Source organism: Mandrillus leucophaeus, unplaced genomic scaffold, assembly GCF_000951045.1.
Source record: "Mandrillus leucophaeus isolate KB7577 unplaced genomic scaffold, Mleu.le_1.0 Scaffold669, whole genome shotgun sequence".
NCBI lineage: Eukaryota > Metazoa > Chordata > Mammalia > Primates > Cercopithecidae > Mandrillus > Mandrillus leucophaeus.
This window is the reverse complement of record NW_012107241.1, coordinates 447,382-466,627: the sequence shown is the minus strand read 5'-3', so window position 1 is coordinate 466,627 and position 19,246 is coordinate 447,382. Positions and strand designations below refer to the sequence as shown.

General features: G+C 37.7%; 2 protein-coding genes across 2 annotated transcripts; one reads left to right on the top strand and one right to left on the bottom strand.

Annotated features, from left to right (window-relative positions):
- Positions 1-10,316: 10,316 nt before the first annotated feature.
- Positions 10,317-11,288, top strand: LOC105554974 (olfactory receptor 6T1). The gene is given in 1 exon segment (XM_012001646.1): positions 10,317-11,288. A coding segment is annotated over 1 exon segment (972 nt).
- Positions 11,289-13,531: 2,243 nt separating this feature from the next.
- LOC105554973 (olfactory receptor 4D5) lies at positions 13,532-14,614 on the bottom strand. Its single transcript, XM_012001645.1, has one exon. The coding sequence runs from the start codon at positions 14,544-14,546 to the stop codon at positions 13,590-13,592; it is 957 nt and encodes a 318-aa protein (XP_011857035.1). The 5' UTR covers positions 14,547-14,614; the 3' UTR covers positions 13,532-13,589.
- Positions 14,615-19,246: the final 4,632 nt, after the last annotated feature.

The following is a 19,246-nucleotide window of genomic DNA, read 5'->3' as shown; positions in this document are numbered from 1 at the left end:
ACCTGAGAGCTTCTCTGGTGAATTCTACCAGATATTTAAAGAGAAATCAATCCCAATCCTTCTCAAATTTTTCAAAAAAAAAACCTAGCAAGAAGGGAAAAGTTCCAAGCTTATTTTATAAAGCCAGCATTACCCTAATACCAAAGCCAGAAAGAACACTACAAGAAAATTACAGTCCAATATTCCTAAGGAACATAGATGCAAAAAATCCTCAACAAATACTAACCAACTGAATTTAACAGCACATTAAAAGGATCATACACCATGATCAAGTGGAATTTATCCCTGGGATGCAAGAATAGTTAAACATACCCAAGTCAATAAATATAATACAGGCACTGAAAGAATAAAGAAGAGAAATTAATAAGATCATCTCAATACATGCAGAAAAAGCATTTGACAAAACATCTTTTCATGATAAAAATTCTCAACAAATTAAGTACAGAAGAAATGAACCCCAACACAATAAAGGCCACATACAATAAGCCCACAGCTAACATCATATTCAACTGTGGAAAGCTAAAAGCTTTGCCTCTAAGATTAAGAACAAGACAATGATGCCCACTTTCTCTACTTCTTTTCAATGTAGTACTGAAAGTCCAAGTCAGAGGACTGGGAAAGAAAAAGAAACAAAATGCACCCAAATAAGAAAAGAAAAACTAAGATTTTCTCTGTGAATGGCATGATTGTATATATAGAAAATGCTAAATACTCCACCCACACAAACACACATGTAAAAGAAACTGTTAGAACCAATGAGCTAATTTGATGAAGTTGTAGGATACAAAATCAACGTACAAAAAGCAGCTGTATTGTTGTGGGAAGTCAGGGACCCCAAATGGAGGGACTGGCTGAAGCCATGGCAGAAGAACATAAATTGTGAAGATTTCATGGACATTTATTAGTTCCCCAAATTAATACTTTTATAATTTCTTACGCTTGTCTTTACTGCAATCTCTGAACATAAATTGTGAAGATTTCATGGACATTTATCATTTCCCCAATCAACACTCTTGTGATTTCCTATGCCTCTCTTTACTTTAATCTCTTAATCCCATCATCTTCATAAGATGAAGCTATATGTTGCCTCAGGACCCTGTGATGATTGTGTTAACTGCACAAATTGTTTAAACAATATGAAATCAGGGCACCTTGAAAAAAGAACAGGATAATAGCAATGTTTAGGGAACAAGGGAGATAACCTTAAAGTCTGGCTGCCTGTGGGCCAGCCAGGACAGAGCCATATTTCTCTTATTACCAAAAATGGGTAAGATAAATATTGCTGAATTATTTCCCCAGTAAGGAATATTAATATTTAACAGCCCTGGGAAAAGAATGTATTCCCGGGTGGGCCTCTAAAATGGCTGCTCTGGGAGTGTGTGCCTTATGCAGATGTAGATAGGGATAAAACACGACCTAGTCTCCTGTAGCACCCCCAGGTTTGTTAGGATTAGGAAATTCCAGCCTGGCAAATTCTAGTCAGACCGATTCTCTGCTCTTGAACCCTGTTAAGATGTTTATCAATGACAATGCATGCACAGGGGGACATGGAAGTTCATTAGTGATTCTAGTTTCACCCTGATCTTGTGATCTCGCCCTGAAGAAAAATCTACCAAGCAATCAAAAAAGCAAAAAGGGCAGAAGTTGCTATTCTAATTTCAGACAAAACAGACTTTAAACCAACAACAATAAAAAAAAAGGACATTACATAATGGTAAAGGATTCAATTCAACAAGAAGATTTAACTATCCTAAATATATATGAACCTAACATTGCAGCATCCAGAACCATAAAACAAGTTCTTGGAGACCTACAAAAAGACTCAGATAACCACACAATAATAGTGGAAGACTTCAACGTGCACTGATAGTGCTAGACAGATCACTGATCCCGAATCCCACTTGATCCAGAACTGAGTTCAAGGTCTGAATGTCTTTGTTAATTTTCTGTCTCAATGATCTGTCTAACATTGACAGTATTTTGTTAAAATCTCCCACTACTATTGTGTGAGAGTCTAAGTCTCTTTGTGGGTCTCATGCTTTTTGAATATGGGTGCTCCTGTATTGGGTGCATATGTATTTAGGATAATTAGCTCTTCTTATTGAATTGACCCCTATATCAATATGTAATGCCCTTATTTGTCACCTCTAACTTTTTTTTAAGTTGCTAGTAGTTCGGGGACTGTTGTGGCAAAATCAATAATACACTATTTTTTAATGTTTATGTTACTTATGTAACAAATAAAGCATATTTTGATGGCCAAAATGAAAAGACAAGAAACATTCCACAATAGCATTTAAACAGCCAATAAGTTATCTTGTTTAGGAGGAAAGATTCACGAAAAGGATCTAGAATGTTACATACTTTATGTAATTCAACACATATTCTCGATTTGGGTAACATCTTAGAATAATGTAATGCTGCAGTTTAGCTTTTGAGGTAACTCAGTTAATCAATAGATATTTCAGTTCTTCCTAACCCATTCATATGGATTAACCATATTAAGTAGGCATGTAAAAAATGTTTAAAGAAGATCCACTGTTTAAAAAATAACAGTGACACCAAACCCCTCTCAGATTGATATCCTTTTTTTTTTTTTTTCCCTAAAATGAAGTATTGTCACATAGGGGCATTATTTCTCAAGATGAATGTAAATATCATTAGATGTGTTAATGAGAAATCTATTTTGAACTCATTTCTTGGCTGTTCCTATAAGGGAAGGTTTCAGGACAAGTAGGACACCAAAATATCCTCTAGATAACATGATTATTGTCACAGTTCACAGAAGTCCCTCTTCATTGGCATTTATGTTATTTAATGTTCAGTGAAGGAAACAGAAATGATTTTAGGTATTTTAAGCAAGAAAGAACACAGATAATTAAGTGCTTACAAAATCACCAGGTGTGCTTAGGAAGTGAGTTTTAAACTAGAACTCCAGGATTGACTCCCAGTTCTCTATCAAGGTGATCCAGCAGGAAAGGTAGAATTAAGGTGGAAACAGTGTGCCCATAGTGCCCAGACTTGTATTTGACACTCTTAAGGCATACTTTATCTAATTCCTGAAAAGGACAGCAATGCTGGCTCTTCACTGACCCCCTTTTCCCACAGAATGTAGATAGTTTTTATTGAACTCACCATTCTATCATATTTAAGAAGACAAGATTTGGAAATCCTAGAATGACTGAAAACTTTCTTTATACAGATAATTCTTATCAGTGTAACATTGCCCATTACCTATTTTAAACCATAATATCTTTAGCATATGATATCCTAAGAGTAGCATAAAACAGCTTCTAGAGAAGGAGAAAAAAAAAACATAATTTAATGCAAATAAAAATCCCTAGTACACATTTTGACATAACTTCACATTTTTAAATTCCAATCAAGGTTGGACAATCATTAATAAAGTTTTTAAATATCTTTAGATTTTTATTGAATCTCTTTTAATCCAACATTTTTCATTAATTTTACACTTCAGAGTATGCGAAATATTTCAATATAACCACATCTAGAAAGGTAAACTCATAACAGTTTACAGTATGGTTTTGATGAACTACAAGTTCAGCATTATGGTGGGGAAGGGGTGAAGTAGACAGATAATTTGAAAAGTAGGTACTTTGAACTCATTTCTTATTTCTCATATCATAAGATAAGTAGATACTTTGAGCTTATTGAAGGTACATAAATCAGAAGAGAATTTTTATTTGTCCTTCTTGATAATGAGCAAGATTCAGATATTTTTTCTAATCTCCACTGATAGCCTGGGTGCAAATTATACATAATTCTTTCTCTTAAAGTTCCTATGAAACCCATTTTACAGATGAAGAAACTGAAGCTGGGAATTTAAGTAACTTACCCAAGTTCATGCCAAGTATTATATACCATAATTAGTATGTGACTCAATGTTCAATCCTCACTGAAAAAAAAGATTGGATTTTTAAGTTAACAATGATCATATATACATATATATACACACACACACATATGCACATATGTTATAATTTCATTACATCATCAAGATACCCAAGGCCTCACTGAGTCACTACCTAGCTTAAGAGAATTTCTTAAAGTTCAAATACAGTAACAAATTTTCTTTTACTTCTATACCCAAGAAATAGCTCTATCTTTTTTGAAGAAGTACAATTCATACTCTATGACAAATCTCAAACATCTCAGCCCCTAAAGCCTCGAAGGACTAATTACATTAGTTTATTTTTAGAGAACTTTGGTCAAAGTTATTCCCTTTTGAGATTTTCATTCAAAGCAAGTTAAAGTGAATTTTAATTGATTGGAGGTACAAGGCAATAATCATGCAAATGTATGATAACTTCTCTTTCAACACTGAGAAAGGATTTTGCTTGGTATTACTTGAACCATAAAGAACTGCAGATTCAAGAAGCCTTCTGTGTGCTCCATTGACCACAAACAGGATCCTGATAGAACCTTTGAGTGCACATTCTTCAAACTGGCCAGGGGAAGAAGCCTAAGAAATGCAGTATTGGAACAGGTAAAGGAGATAACTTATATCACCTCCTATGTCAGGCAACTTCATATACCCAAAATTTATTTCTATTCTTGACTTAAAACTGGACTCATTGGAATCAATGAGTTTTGTTTATAAGTAATTTAAGGCACAAAGATTTACAGTACCAAAACTATGATACATTTTATTCTACACAGTTATACAATTTCTATTTACTGATGGAAGATAGGAATGAAAGCTCTTCAGTTATATCCTCAGCTATTGAGTTCTGCATAGATAAACCAACACTTGAGCCCATAAAGTACAGCATTGCATTATGAAAAACTCTGATTTTCATATTTTGAGTAGCCAGAAAGTGACCCTAACAACTTTCTTTTTTACTAGGGACTGAAGTACAAAGCCTCCAGCTTTTGGAAAGTTTATCTTTAAAGTACTCACTTAAGTTTCATGGAAAGATAAGGTTTTACATGCAGAGGAACAATTGGTAACCTATTACATTTGAGAGAGCACAAGACATTGTACCCTGACCAAAATAGGCAATTTCAGAGACTTTTTTCTTATTCTTCAATTACAATGTTAGCCATTTTATCTAAAGCCTTCATGACAAAGTATTTCTACATAAAAAGCAAACAGCTCAAAATATTCACACATTCTAAAACTACATTAATAAGATTATTTGACAATTACTAAAAAGCAAGATTATTATTATACTACTACTGGACATGAGAAAGATCCAAAGATAATTGTTACATTTTGTTTATCTCAAAAGCCAACGTAGCCCATGCTCTAATGAGCCTTTAAACTCATCAGGTTGAAATAGTTTTCTAACTGAACAAATAGCATGCTCTGTTCTTGCTATCTTCAAAGTAGGATGTACTATGTATAACTATGAGTATATTTTGAACAGTAGTTTGATAATCTTCATAACCTTATTTTCCTATTTAAAAACTCAAAATATTTGGTATTTGGCTACTCTAAACCTAAAAGACTTATGTGTCCACTTGGTCTGGAAAAAAATTTATTCTATAAACAGCCAGTTAAATGTTACTAACCTTTTGAAATGTCCCATGCTGACTCCAAAAAAAATTTTTACCTTCCTTTCCTCTTCCCCCATGATACCATGATTTTACTTTTGTCATGGGTTTAATTGACATATATATATAAATGAGAATATAATTTTTTATTTGTCCTATTTAATAATAAGTATGATTCAAATACTTTTTCTAATCTCCATTGATCATCTGGGTGTACAATTTGTACCCAGGTGATCAATGGAGATTAGAAAAAACATTTTGAATTTTTCAATAGGAAAATAAGATTACAAGGATTATCAAACTACTGCTCAAAATATATTTATAGTCATTACATAAGTATATCCTGCTTTGAAGATGGCAAGAACAGAGCATGCTATTTGCTAAGTTAAAAAACTATTGCAACCTGATGAGTTTAAAGGCTCGTGGAATTTGAGTTAGAATGGAATTTATCATTTGCATGTATCTAACCCTTATACACTATGAGCTCCTCAGTAACTTATTCAGCTCATTCTGCTAGGTGCCTCCCATACCTGGTAGGTTATCCAGCACGTAACAAGTGTGCGATCTCACCCTTGTTAGAGTACTTTGCTAGCTCACACCTGAAAAAAAAAAATAGCCTCTGCATGCCTGTGGACATATTAGAGCCTGCGACAGCCATCCACACATGTTGTGAGAATTCAGAAAGCTGGATTTATTGCTGCTCTGGGTCAGATATTTAGTTCTATCACCACATTAAAAAGTTGGTGATGGTTTTAGTTTAGAAACCTCAGCCTCCCACATGCAGGCTCTTCTAGATCTGACCTTCAACCTATCCCTCCCTTACACCTCAGTCCTTTACCCTAATAATACTCAAACCTGCTCAACATTTTTCCTTCTCGCAAAAACCAGTATTTCTCAACCTTTTGGTTAAATAAGAATAACCCAGATAAACTGATAAAAATTTATATTCCTGAGCCCTAAACCCTGAGAATAATTGCAATTTTATAGGTGGAGCCTAGAAATCAGCAATTTTAAGAAACATACCAGGTGATTCCAATGCAGGTTTTCCATACTCTTAGGAAAAAAATTCTATAAACCTAAATTCACCCTTGATTAATAAGGTGTAAAATCCATTTAAACTTCAAGATTCCCAGAGTACATCTACAGAGGGGAAAGAGAAACAAAGCAAGCAATAGAGTTGCCAGTAAAATGGGAGGGATTTGGCAAAAGAAGGCATGAAAGGACTGCAAACTGAGAGGTAAGAAGGTTAGGCAGACTAAATACACACATTACCAAACATCAGTCAGCCAACGAGAAATTTACATAAGCAATTGGTCCAGGTGGATGAAGGACTTGAGAAAGGTGTATGGTATGCCCTGGCAGGGAAGTTCCATCTTACAAAAGGGAGATAGGATGATTTTGATGATTCCATCAAATGTAGGAAAACAAGCAAAATGTAGTAATGCCATAAGGGAATACTTACTGAGGACTGATAAAATAAGTATGTATTTATATGTGCTTCTGGATCTATAACTGGTTAGTGGTTAGAAATAAAGTGTATGGGGCTGGGTGCGGTGGCTCATGCCTGTAATCCCAGCACTTTGGGAGGCTGAGGCAGGCAGATCACAAAGTCAGGAGATCGAGACCATCCTGGCCAACATGGTGAAGCCCCATCTCTACTAAAAATACAAAAAGTAGCTGGGTGTGGTGGCACATGCCTGTAATCCCAGCTACTTGGGAGGCTGAGACAGGAGAATCGCTTGAACCCGGGAGATGGAGGTTGCAGTGAGCCGAGATCGTGCCACTGCACTCCAGGCTGGTGACAGAGCGAGACCCCATCAGAAAGAGAGAAAGAGAGAAAGAGAGAAAGAGAGAAAGAGAGAAAGAGAGAAAGAGAGAAAGAGAGAAAGAGAGAAAGAGAGAAAGAGAGAAAGAGAGAAAGAAAGAGAGAAAGAAAGAGAGAAAGAAAGAAAGAAAGAAAGAAAGAAAGAAAGAAAGAAAGAAGGGAAAGGAAGGAAAGAAAGTATAATTAACACTTCATCTTTGTTGCAGGTAAAATGCTTCCATTTCTATGTGATATCAATGCAGCACATCCTAAAATAGAACTTGAAGGACAAGAGGAAACAAGTTTCAACAACTTATTCAATATGGTGGGGTGTCTCCATCTTCTGGGAATGGAGAGTGGTGATTAGGACTATAACATCTACTGTCCATTGCTCTGGAGGAGGCGCTGAAAGACTTTTGGATAAAACTCAATCTATCCCATATCCTGGGGGATGTTTTCATTTTATCAGGATCAAATCTTTAAACTCTAACAATTCATTTCTATATGTAGAATTCCTATCATTAGTTGACAGATGAAGTATGATGACAAGTGGAAATTGATATCAAATCAAATTTATAATCACAAACTCTCTCATATAAGATACTGTGGTTTAGCAGTTAATAATTCAGGCTCTGAAATCAGACTGCTAAAATTTTATTCACTGACTCCACTACTCATTAATGTGGGTCGTTAATCCCTCTAACCCTAAACCTTGCCTGTGCGATGGAGAGAATAATAATGTCTACCTTGTATAGTTGCTGACACATTTCACAATGAAATGAATAGAAAGTCTCTGGCATATAGTAACTACTCAGTAAGCTCTAGCTGTTATCATTAGGAGCATCATTATATTACAGCATTCTAAATCTATATCCTTTTTTTTCCCTTGATAGGTTCAAGTTTCATGGTCTTATCTACTAGTGCCATAGACACACACCAGAGTCAGATAAGCTTAGATGTGTATCTTAGCTTTATGTTTGAGGGTGGGTTTTCTTTTTCCCACACTGTTCTAGTTTGCTCAATTGTAAAGTGGATAATAATAATAGTTATCTAATTGTGTGCGTTAGATCATTATGTCCATCAAAAATGTGTGCATGTACACCCCTCAAAGTTCTAATGCCCTTCACTGATTCTCATCTTGTTAAGCAGTATTTTTATTGCAAAATACATAGGAACAAAAACCATTTGCAACTATAATAAAACAATTTCTAACTGTGTGACATTAAGCAAATGATTTAAGGCATTAAGATTATTTTGAGGTTGAAAATGACAAAATTTTAAACATGCATATATAGAGATGATATTGTTATGGTCTGGCGTTATGAGAGACAGCCAGCCCACTGATGAGGCTCTCCAGAACTGATAAGCAGTTATTCAGGTTGGCAAAGGGAGGCTGGAGAACAGACTTTAGTGCATACATTTTGTAACAGTAGCCACAAACTGATTTTGTGTGTTTGACCGACTTCATAAGTTACTTTTAATAATATTTACCTGATGCTTTGAAAACAGCCACAGTAGCACATTGTCCTAGTCTGAAATGATTATGTTATCCTGAAATAGTGCGCTGGCCTCCTTTGCTGGGTTTTATTATGGTATTTCTTTGATTTTGGAGACGCAAGCCCTAGACTAGCAGAATGAAGCATTAGTATTACCTAGCTACTTAAATGCCAGACTTATTCTTTCCAAAATGGATGTAAACAGAACATGCCTCTCTTCTTCATCCTTCAAACCTGGATTCCTTGCCTCGGTTCAATACTATCTGTTAAAGTAGCTTCAGACAGAATGGAGAATGTCTGTGCTCCTCTTCTTTAACACTGTTGGTCTGAAGTCATAGATATTCCTCAGTGAAACTGTCTAAACTCTCAACACTTCATTCCTTGTCAATTAAACAATGTCACTTGATGCTCATTTTCATTCTTTTTGTCTTAGAATATTTTCCATTTTCCCTAATTAGTCCGAATCTATGTGATTCTGAGTATTTGGTGCTAGATGTTTAAAAAAAAAAAAAAAACAAAACAAAACCCAAGATCTCTAATTGTCTAATGAAACCCAGTCCTTCAAAACATGTAGATACATTTTACAGGATTCCAAAAGCCCCAAGGACAAGATGAACATATCTCCAAATTAAGGCAAAAGTTGAGAAGGCTCGTTGATATATACCATCTCCTTTGAGACCATTCTCCCTTATTCCACATTTTATACTGTTAGAATATTGAGTGAGCTGAAGCTGAGAGAAGCTGGGAAGCATTCCACCAGGAAGAAGGATTTCTAGCATTCTACAGGAGTCTGTATAGGGGGAAAAAAAAGAAAAATAACACTTTATGACAGGACTAGGGCTTTGCACAGTCCAGTCCTATTTGGCTTCGTGGCTGACTAATGAAAATTAAATCTCTGAGGATACTGAGAGCCCAGATTTTTAAATTCTGTATTTTATGTCAAGCCGGGACACAGAAGGACCATAAACACTAAAATAAGAGTTCTTAATACCAGTAAAATTTGTTCATGGTGCATTTATTCTGCAAAGTCTTCTCTGACCTCTCTACTCCTCTGGATTGCTCTAAGACCACACTACTCACACGGTTCTCTGCCTTACCACGACGGTATCAGTAGCATGCGTCGGAGCCACAGAAGCTCGGTATGAAACCCTGCCTCTACCACCTGTTTCCTCCCTGATCATAGACGAGTCACTCAAACTCCCTTTTCTTATCTTTGAAAACAGTAAAACCTAGTTTTAAGAGTAGCTGGGAGAAGAGATACTGTGCACAGTGTAAATTTTCGGATACATAATTGATGTTCAATATTGCCATGCTGCTTGCTATTGTAATTTGTTTCTCTCTTTGTGCATCACTTGCAGACCAAAATATAGATCACTATATTCTCAGAATGTAAGGAAGTGTTGGGTATTCAATATTATTTTACCGATTGGTTAAATGACGATTGGTAGCTATAGACCAGTTACAGAGTTCTGTTTCATTTCCCCTGCAGCTGACTGAAGATGAACTCTGAAAACTGGACTCAGGTAAGAAACTTTGTTCTTCTGGGTTTTCCCAGTAGCCACCTCCTACAGTTCCTGGTGTTCCTGGGGTTAATGACCACCTACATTGTAACAGCCATAGGCAACCTGCTAATTATTGTGCTCAGCTGGATAGACCGACGCCTGCACACACAGATGTATTTCTTCCTGCGGAATTTATCCTTCCTGGAGCTGTTGCTGGTAACTGTTGTGGTTCCCAAGATGCTTGTCGTCATCCTCACGAGGGATCACACCATCTCATTTGTCAGCTGCATCATCCAGTCCTACCTCTACTTCTTTCTAGGCACCACTGACTTCTTCCTCTTGGCCGTCATGTCTCTGGATCGTTACCTAGCAATCTGCCGACCACTCCACTATGAGACCCTGATGAGTGGCCATGTCTGTTCCCAGCTAGTGCTGGCCTCCTGGCTAGCTGGATTCCTTTGGGTCCTTTGCCCCACTGTCCTCATGGCCAGCCTGCCTTTCTGTGGCCCCAATGGAATTGACCACTTCTTTTGTGACAGTTAGCCCTTGCTCAGGCTCTCTTGTGGGGACACCCATCTGCTGGAAATGGTGACCTTCATGCTCTCTACGTCAGTGTTACTGGGCTCACTGACTCTGACCTCAGTTTCCTATGCCTGCATTCTTGCCACTGTTCTCGGGGCTCCCACAGCTGTTGAGCGAAGGAAAGCGTTCTCCACTTGCGCCTCGCATCTCACAGTGGTGGTCATCATCTATGGCAGTTCCATCTTTCTCTACGTTCGTATGTCAGAGGCTCAGTCCAAACTGCTCAGCAAAGGTGCCTCCGTCCTGAGCTGCATCATCACACCCCTCTTGAACCCATTCATCTTCACTCTCCGCAATGACAAGGCGCAGCAAGCACTGAGAGACGCCCTGGGGTGGCGCAGGCTCACTGCTGTGATGAAACTGAGGGTCACAAGTCAAAGGAAATGATCTTATTAAATGGGAGATTAAATGTTTATTGAAAATTTTTTAAATGTGCGGAAGTTTAAGGGATGTAGGCAACACTGTGCACTTTTCTCAGCTAATGAAAGAACAGTCTTCTTAAATATACAACATGATATATGGTGGTAAACCTTCATTTTCCCTCCCTACAACCTTCCTTGTGCCTCCTCCTCCCCACAGAGAAGGCTGTTCCAATTGGTTAAATTTCTTTTAAGTGGGATCCCTGGATTGGAGAGCACATGTGAGCATGTGAACTGCATACAGGAAGGCTCCTCTTTCTCTTCATGTGTGTGCTTAAACACTTTTCTTACTGCATCAGTCTCCTGTGTCATGTAGCCAATCAGAAGATGCTGAAATATGGAGATTCAAATTTGGAGCTCAGTGGGGAGTAAGAGGGCCTCTGAGGTCTTCCAACCTAGACTGGGTATTGCAAATAAAATTAACCAGAACCTCTGTATTATTAGAAAATCCAATTCTGGCTGCAGTAATAAATGGTTCTCTGATTCACGTTTGTTATTGCTCCCTATGTAACTAGCAGCTCCTATAGGAATCTTATAAAGGAAGAATGTTAAGACCAGTGAAACATTTGGATAGCCCTAATTCCTAAGTCAAACTCTACTAACAAACTCAAATATGGCAACAATCATTTAATCATTCCTTTAAGAAATATTATTAAATCTCTAATATGTTTCAGACACTGTGCCAGGCAAGGCTCCAACTAGGGTGAACCAAGGGAGATGTCTACAGAATACATTTTAAAGAGACATGCACTTTCAGGGGAGTGTAAGTGCAGGGTCAGGCTACTTACAAACTCAATAGTAAATCCTTACTCAGTGTTGACATGAGGCGCCTATGTTGCTGCACCCTCATCTAGGCTGTGGTGCTAGGCTTGGAGAATACAGTATTAAGTAAGCTAAACATGGTTCTTTCTTTTATAGAATTTAGAGCATAGTGGGTGATGACTGACAAAATATATTAATAAATAAATTCATAAATCAGTATGTAATTAAAATCTGTGATAAATATTTTTGAGTTTTGTTAGAGAAACTAATAAGGACAAATTAATTTGGATTAAAGATCAGCGAACACGTCTTTGAGGAAGAGACCTTTAGACCCAGGATTGAGATTGAGCAAGAGTTTGCCAGGCAAGGATGAAGAGAAGAGCGTCTCAGAGGTAGCAAAGAGTATTTGCAAACTCAAGAAGTAAGGAGAGACTGACAGAAGTAAATGTAAATAGAGGGTTAGAAAAGAGTGGAGTTAGAGAAGTGAGATTGGAGAGGTGGGTGGAAGCCAGGTCAGACAACATCTTATCTATAACAGTCATGTGGATTTTTTTTATGGCAATGGAAAGCCTCTGAGTGGTTGTAAGGGAGTGAATGACCAAGTCATATTTTTAAAAATGAATCCAACGCCAAGTCTATCTATGATGTCAGTATAACTCACGATGATATAAACTCTATCCATGATGACATAAACCCACAGATCCTTAGAATCTATAAGAAGTTTTAGGTATTGTTGAGCACTTGGGCTCTGACGTTGTATAGACTTGGGTTGGATTCCAGAAAACAAGCTCTGGAGCCTTAAGTAAGTTATTTAACGTCTCTAACTTGTAATTGACTCATGTTTAAAGTAAAGATGATACCTACCTCCTAAGAATTTTGAGAAAATTAAAATAAATAATAAAGGTAAATCACCTGGTTTTTGGATGTGTCTGGAACATCGTAAGTTCTAACTAAATGTTATTTATATGATGATGATGATGACACTGATAGCAACAACAGTGACCCTAGGAAACTATGAAGAAGAAAGTGATTTGCCCAAGGTAATTTCCTTTTTCTTCATTGGCGAACATTCAATCAATCCATCAGTCTCCATTGGGACTCAGGGTCCAATATTTCAAGAGGACCCCTGTCTCAAAGAATTTTAAAAATATTATAAGGTCTTCCAATGTATTTTGTGTCCAAAAAGTGACATCAGGAAAAAGACACCAGATTTACTAGTTGAAACTTTCTCAGCAATGCCAACATCATTCTTACCTGGGAAGGTGGTCTCTGAGCCAAACAGTACTTCTGCATAGAACTTGGTACTTTTTATCCAGGAGGCACTTAGAAGCAGTTCTAAGACACTCATCCCATCTTCTATTGTGGCTAAGAGTTCAGGTCACCAGAACCTAATTGAGGTTAAGAACAATGGAGAAGCAATAGGCATAGAGTTTTGTTTACTTTGAGGGTCCTATCCAGCAGGCTAATACCCTGAAGCATCTTTCAGATTCTCAGGTCACTGCCTCTGCTAAGGTAAGGATCTGTGCTCCAGGGGACCAATAAGGTCCTTTTTCCTCCTCCACAGCTTCTTCATGGCCATGATCACTTCCTTGTTTCTCAGGGTATAGATGGCAGGATTCAGCATGGGGGTGACAATTGTGTATAGCACAGACACTGCCTTGTCCATGGGGAATGTCCGAAAAGGCCTTGCATAGATGTAGATGCAGGGCACAAAGATTAAGGTCACCACAGCAATGTGAGATGCACAGGTGGGCAGGGCCTTGCTGCGGCCCTCCCGTGAGTGGCTTCGGAGCATGACTAACAGTGCTGTGTAGGATCCCAGAAGCACCAGAAAACACATCAGGGTCACCAGGCCATTGTTAGACACCATTAAAAGCTCTAAGACAAAGGTATCTGTGCAAGCTAATTTGATCAGCTGAGGCACATCACAATAAAAGTTGTCCAGCTCGTCAGGCCCACAGAATGGCAGCTGGATAGTCAATGCAACCTGTACTATGGAGTGGATGAAGCCCCCTACCCAGGAGGCTGCCATGAGGAGTGCACAGACAGTCTGATTCATAATGAGCGTGTAGTGCAGGGGCTGGGAAATGGCAACGTAGCGGTCATACGCCATGACAGTCAGCAGGAAGATCTTGATGCCTCCAATGAAGTGGAAGAAGAAGAGCTGAGTCAGGCATCCACCAAAGGAAATGGTAGAGTTGCCTGAGAGCAAGTCGAGCAGCATCCTAGGTGCCGTGATGGAAGAGTAGCAAAAGTCCAGGAAAGAAAGATTGCCCAAGAGAAAATACATGGTCGTGTGCAGGTGTGGGTCAGAGGTCACTATGACCACAATAAGAAGGTTTCCCACTACAGTCATAAAATACATAGCAGAGAAAACAGTGAAGAAAAAAACCCGAAGCTCCCAAACCCGAGAGAGCCCCAGCAGAACAAATCCTGTCACCTGGGAGTGATTTGCTGGATTCATCTGGTTGGTATGATCTTGTCAGTGAACCTGCTAAGAAAAAAGGACATATTATTCAAGGGATCTGCAAATTTCTCTAAAATAATTCCCTCTGCTTCCTCTGTGAAATTCTTCACTCTTTCATTTTCCATAAGGAGAATGTTGTAAATGGTTCTGCAGGACACCAAGCATTTGAACATCATGTATTGGTGATATCAAACTCCAAAGGCATAAAACTCCGGATAGCAGTCATACTATTTTTGGTTTACGAGAATCAAAAAGAATAAGTCCTTAAAAATTGAAAAATGGGATGTAGAAAAGAGAGTGTTAAACTGAAAATGAATTTCGATTCTTCCAGTAACTAGTTGTGTAAACAGAAACAAGTATCTGCAGTTCTTTAAGCCTCACTTCCCTCCTCTATGATAGAAGATTAACCAAAATGTCCTCAAAGTTTCATTTACTTTAATATTTGATACTACATATGGCCTTAATTTAGAAAACCTGATGCATCCCTCCAAGCCAGACATTCAGACGAAGCTTCCATGGGTTGACATATCTCTAATATTTATCCCAAAACAACAGAAAGTGCAAGTTGTACATTATAGTCCTGAATAAATATTCAGTTGCCTTCTGATATAGCTCTATCTTGGATATACATTTTCAGGCCTAGCAGGATACTGAAGCCACGGGTAAGGATGCAGAATAGAAATCACTGGGGCCAGGCGCAGTGGCTCACGCCTGTGATCCCAGCACTTGGGACGGCCAAGGTGGGCGGATCACCTGAGGTCAGGAGTCCGAGACCAGCCTGGCCAACGTGGAAAAACCATGTCTCTACTAAAACTACAAAAATTACCTGGCGTGATGGCAGGCACCTGTAATCCCAGCTACTCAAAAACTCAAAAATTGAAAAATGGGATGAGCCGCAGGCCGAGGCAGGAGAATGACGTGAACCCGGGAAGCGGAGGCTGCAGTGAGCTGAGATCGCGCCACAGCACTGCAGCCTGTGAGACGGAGTGAGACTCTGTTTAAAAAAAAAAAAAAAAAAAAAAAAAGGAAAGAAAGAAAAAGAAAAAGAAAAGAAAAGAAATCATTGCCCCCTGCACTTTAAAAGGGTAGTGAAGAACTACTAGTCTCTCTAAAATTAGATAAGAAAACATGTGATAGAAAAAGCTTCCTGTCTTGTGGCTCTGGGAAACACAGAGAAACTATAGTCCCCGGGGAAACATAGGAGAAGGCAACAAGAATATTAAACCACTTCCGAATCGTTTGAATGTCAATATTAATTTCAGAGACATTACCCAAAGAATAATTTTTATTCATAGGGGAAGCAGCAAGAGGAAGCTATAAATATTAATTAAAATTTTAAAACCACCATCTAAAAATGCAGAACTACCTAGACATTTGGAAACCTTCAAAATAAAAGGGGTGTTTTTATACACTTAAGTATTTTAAAACATACTCGGAAAGATGACTAAACAAACTCTAAAATAAAAGCCTGCACGTTCCTGAATAGAAATGTGTCATTTCAATTTAACTTAATATTAAGTATGGGTTTCAATTATATTTTCTTTCCTTTGTCTATTCATTAAGCAAACATTTATTCAGCACCTTCTACTTACTAGGCACTGTGCTAAATACTAAGGAGTTAAAGAGTAAGCCACAACGATTTAATGCATCTGTAAGTGTGTAACACTCTGCATAGGAGTGTTCCAACACCTGCACACCTATTAGGTTTCATCAAATCATATTGATATGGTTTGGCTCTGTGTCCCCACCCGAATCTCTTCTCGAATTGTAATCCCCACATGTCAAGTGAGGGACCTGGTGGGAGGTGATTGGATCATGGAGATGGTTTCCCCCGTGCTGTTCTCATGATAGTGAAGGAGTTCTCACAAGATCTAATGGTTTAAAAGTGGCAGTTCCCCTGCTCTCTTTCTCTCACCTGCCACCATGTAAGATATGCCTTGCTTCCCCTTTGCCTTCCACCATGATTGTAAGTTTCCTGAGACTTCCTCAGCCGTTTGGACCTGTGAGTCAATTGAATCTCTTTTTTTAAATAAATTACTCAGTCTCAGGTAGTATCTTTATAGCAGTGTGAGAGTGGACTAATACACATATGTAGCCTCTTTCACACATAAACTATGATCTAGAGCACATCAAACGACTTGAAGTTCCCAGAACTTACGCTCAACCCATGCTTCCTTGATTTCCCTTATTCATCTCCATGTATTTGTTTTGCTTTAGTTTTAATAACATTAAAACTAAATTTGTGTCTCTAAAATACACAAATAATTTGGAATTTTCAGATTCAATTCCAACATGTAAGACTTTGAAAGTCAATACTCCTATCCTTAAAACAAGAAAAAGCTGAATAAACTGAAAGTCAATGGCTTTTCTTAGACCAAGCAGAGACATGAGGTCACAGGGCAAATGAACACCCGAAAATCTAGAGAGAAATCTAACAAAATACGTACAAAATGTACATGAGAAAAACTACAACACTCTGATAAAAGAAATTTAGAAACTAAATAATAGGAGAGATATTTCAAGTTTATGCATAAGATGCTTCAATATTATCAAGGTGTCAGTTCTTCCCAACTTGATCTATAGATTCAATGCAATATCAATAAAAATCTCAGAATGTTATTTTGTGAATAGCAACAAACTGATTCTAAAGTTTATATGAAGAGGCAAATCATGTAGAATAACCAACACAATATTGAAGGAGAAGAATAAAGTTGGAGGACAAACTTCACTAGACTTCAAGACTTATAAAGCTATAGTAATCAAGACACTGTGTTATTGACAACAGGCTAGACACATAGGTCAGTTAAACAGAATAGAGAGCTCAGAAATAAATCAACAGAAATATAGTCAACTGATCTTTGACAAAGAATCAAAGGCAATACAATGAAATGAAGATAGCCTTTTCAACAAATGGTGCTAGAACTGGTCATCCACCTGCAAAAAAAAAAAAAAAAAAAAAAATCTAGACACAGACCTTACACCTCACAGAATGAATCAGATAGTTGGAGATTTCAACGCTAGTCTGTCATTGATTAATAGATCAAGAAAACAGAAAATCATAAGAATATTGTGAACCTGTACAGCACAATCAATCAACTGGTTCTGGTTGGCATTTATACCATATGCCATTGAACAACAGCAGAATATACATTCTTCTCAAGCTCACATGGAATGTTCTCCATGATAGACTACATCATAGACCTGAAAATACACCTTAACAAACTGAAAAGAATAGAAATCATACAATGTATGTCTTCAGACTACAATGGAATTAAACTAGTAATCAATGTGATAAAGATAGCTGAGGCCAGGTGCAGTGGCTCACACCTGTAATCTCAAAACTTTGAGAGGCCGAGGTGGGAGAATCACTTGAGTCCAGTACTTCTAGATCAGCCTGGGCAACATAGGGAGCCTCCATCTCTATGGACAATAAAAAATTAGCCAGGCATGGTGGAGCGCCTGTGGTCCCACTTTCTTGGGAGACTGAACTGGGAAGATTGCTTGAGCCCAGGAGGTTGAGACTGCAGCAAGTTATGATTGCGCCACTGCACTCCAGCCTGGGTGAGAGAGCAAGACCCTGTTTCAAAAAAAAAAAAAGGTGGAAATGCCAAATATTTGAAAATTAAAAGAAGACATCTCTAAATGACACGTGGCTCAGAGGAGAAATCACAGAACAAATGAAATGTTTTAATATACGTAATACATTTAAAGGGAAATACAGCATATCAAATTTGGTGTGATACAGCAAAAACAATGCTTAGAGGGAAATGTAAGGCATTAAATACATATATTAGAAAAGAAGAAATATTTGAATTAATAACCTAAGTTTCCACCTTAGAAAAGTAGAGAAATAATCAAAACTTAATCCTAAAGAACCAGATGAAAAGAAATAAGAAAGATTATAGCATAAATCAACGAAATTAAAATTAAGAAATCAATACGGAAAAATCAATGAAACTAAAAGCTGATTCTTTAAAAAGGTCAGTAATCGATCAAACTGTAGCCAAGATAGCAAAAAAAGAAAATTGATACGACACAAATTGCCAACATCAGATGAAGGGGGGGTTATCATTGCCAATCTCATGGAAATTAAAAGGATAATAAAGTAATACTGAGAACAAATTTATACCCACAAATTTGATGACTTATATGAAATAAACCAATTCCTTAAAAGACCGAAACTTACACAAGGATAAATGAATAATCTGAACAGATCTATATCTATTTAAAAAAAGAAATCAGTTATTATATAACTTCCAAAAAAAAAAAAAAAGATTGCAGTCCAGAGGCTTTTACTAGTAAAAGCCTATGGGAGGCTGAGAAAGGCGGATCACTTAAGGTCAGGAATTTGAGACCAGCCTGGCCAACACGGCGAAACCCCGTCTCTACCAAAATATACAAAAATTAGCCAGGTGTGGTGGTGAGTGCCTGTATTCCCAGCAACTCAGGAGACTGAAGCAGGAGAATCACTTGAACCCGGGAGGTGGAGGCTGCAGTGAGCTGAGATTGCACCACTGCACTCCAGCCTGGGTGACAGAGAGAGACTGTCTCAAAAAAAAAAAAAAAAAAAATCACATATTGATAAAAGTTTGGAACACTTGGATGAAAGTAAATATTCTCATGATTTTCAGAGGCTAAAAATACAGATGTCCAAAAACGAAATAAGAATTAGAAAGGCTTTGAACTTCTTAACAGCA

Excerpts from the sequence above, each read along its gene's own strand:
- LOC105554973 (XM_012001645.1), bottom strand. The coding sequence starts at position 14,546 with ATGAATCCAGCAAATCACTCCCAGGTGACAGGATTTGTTCTGCTGGGG.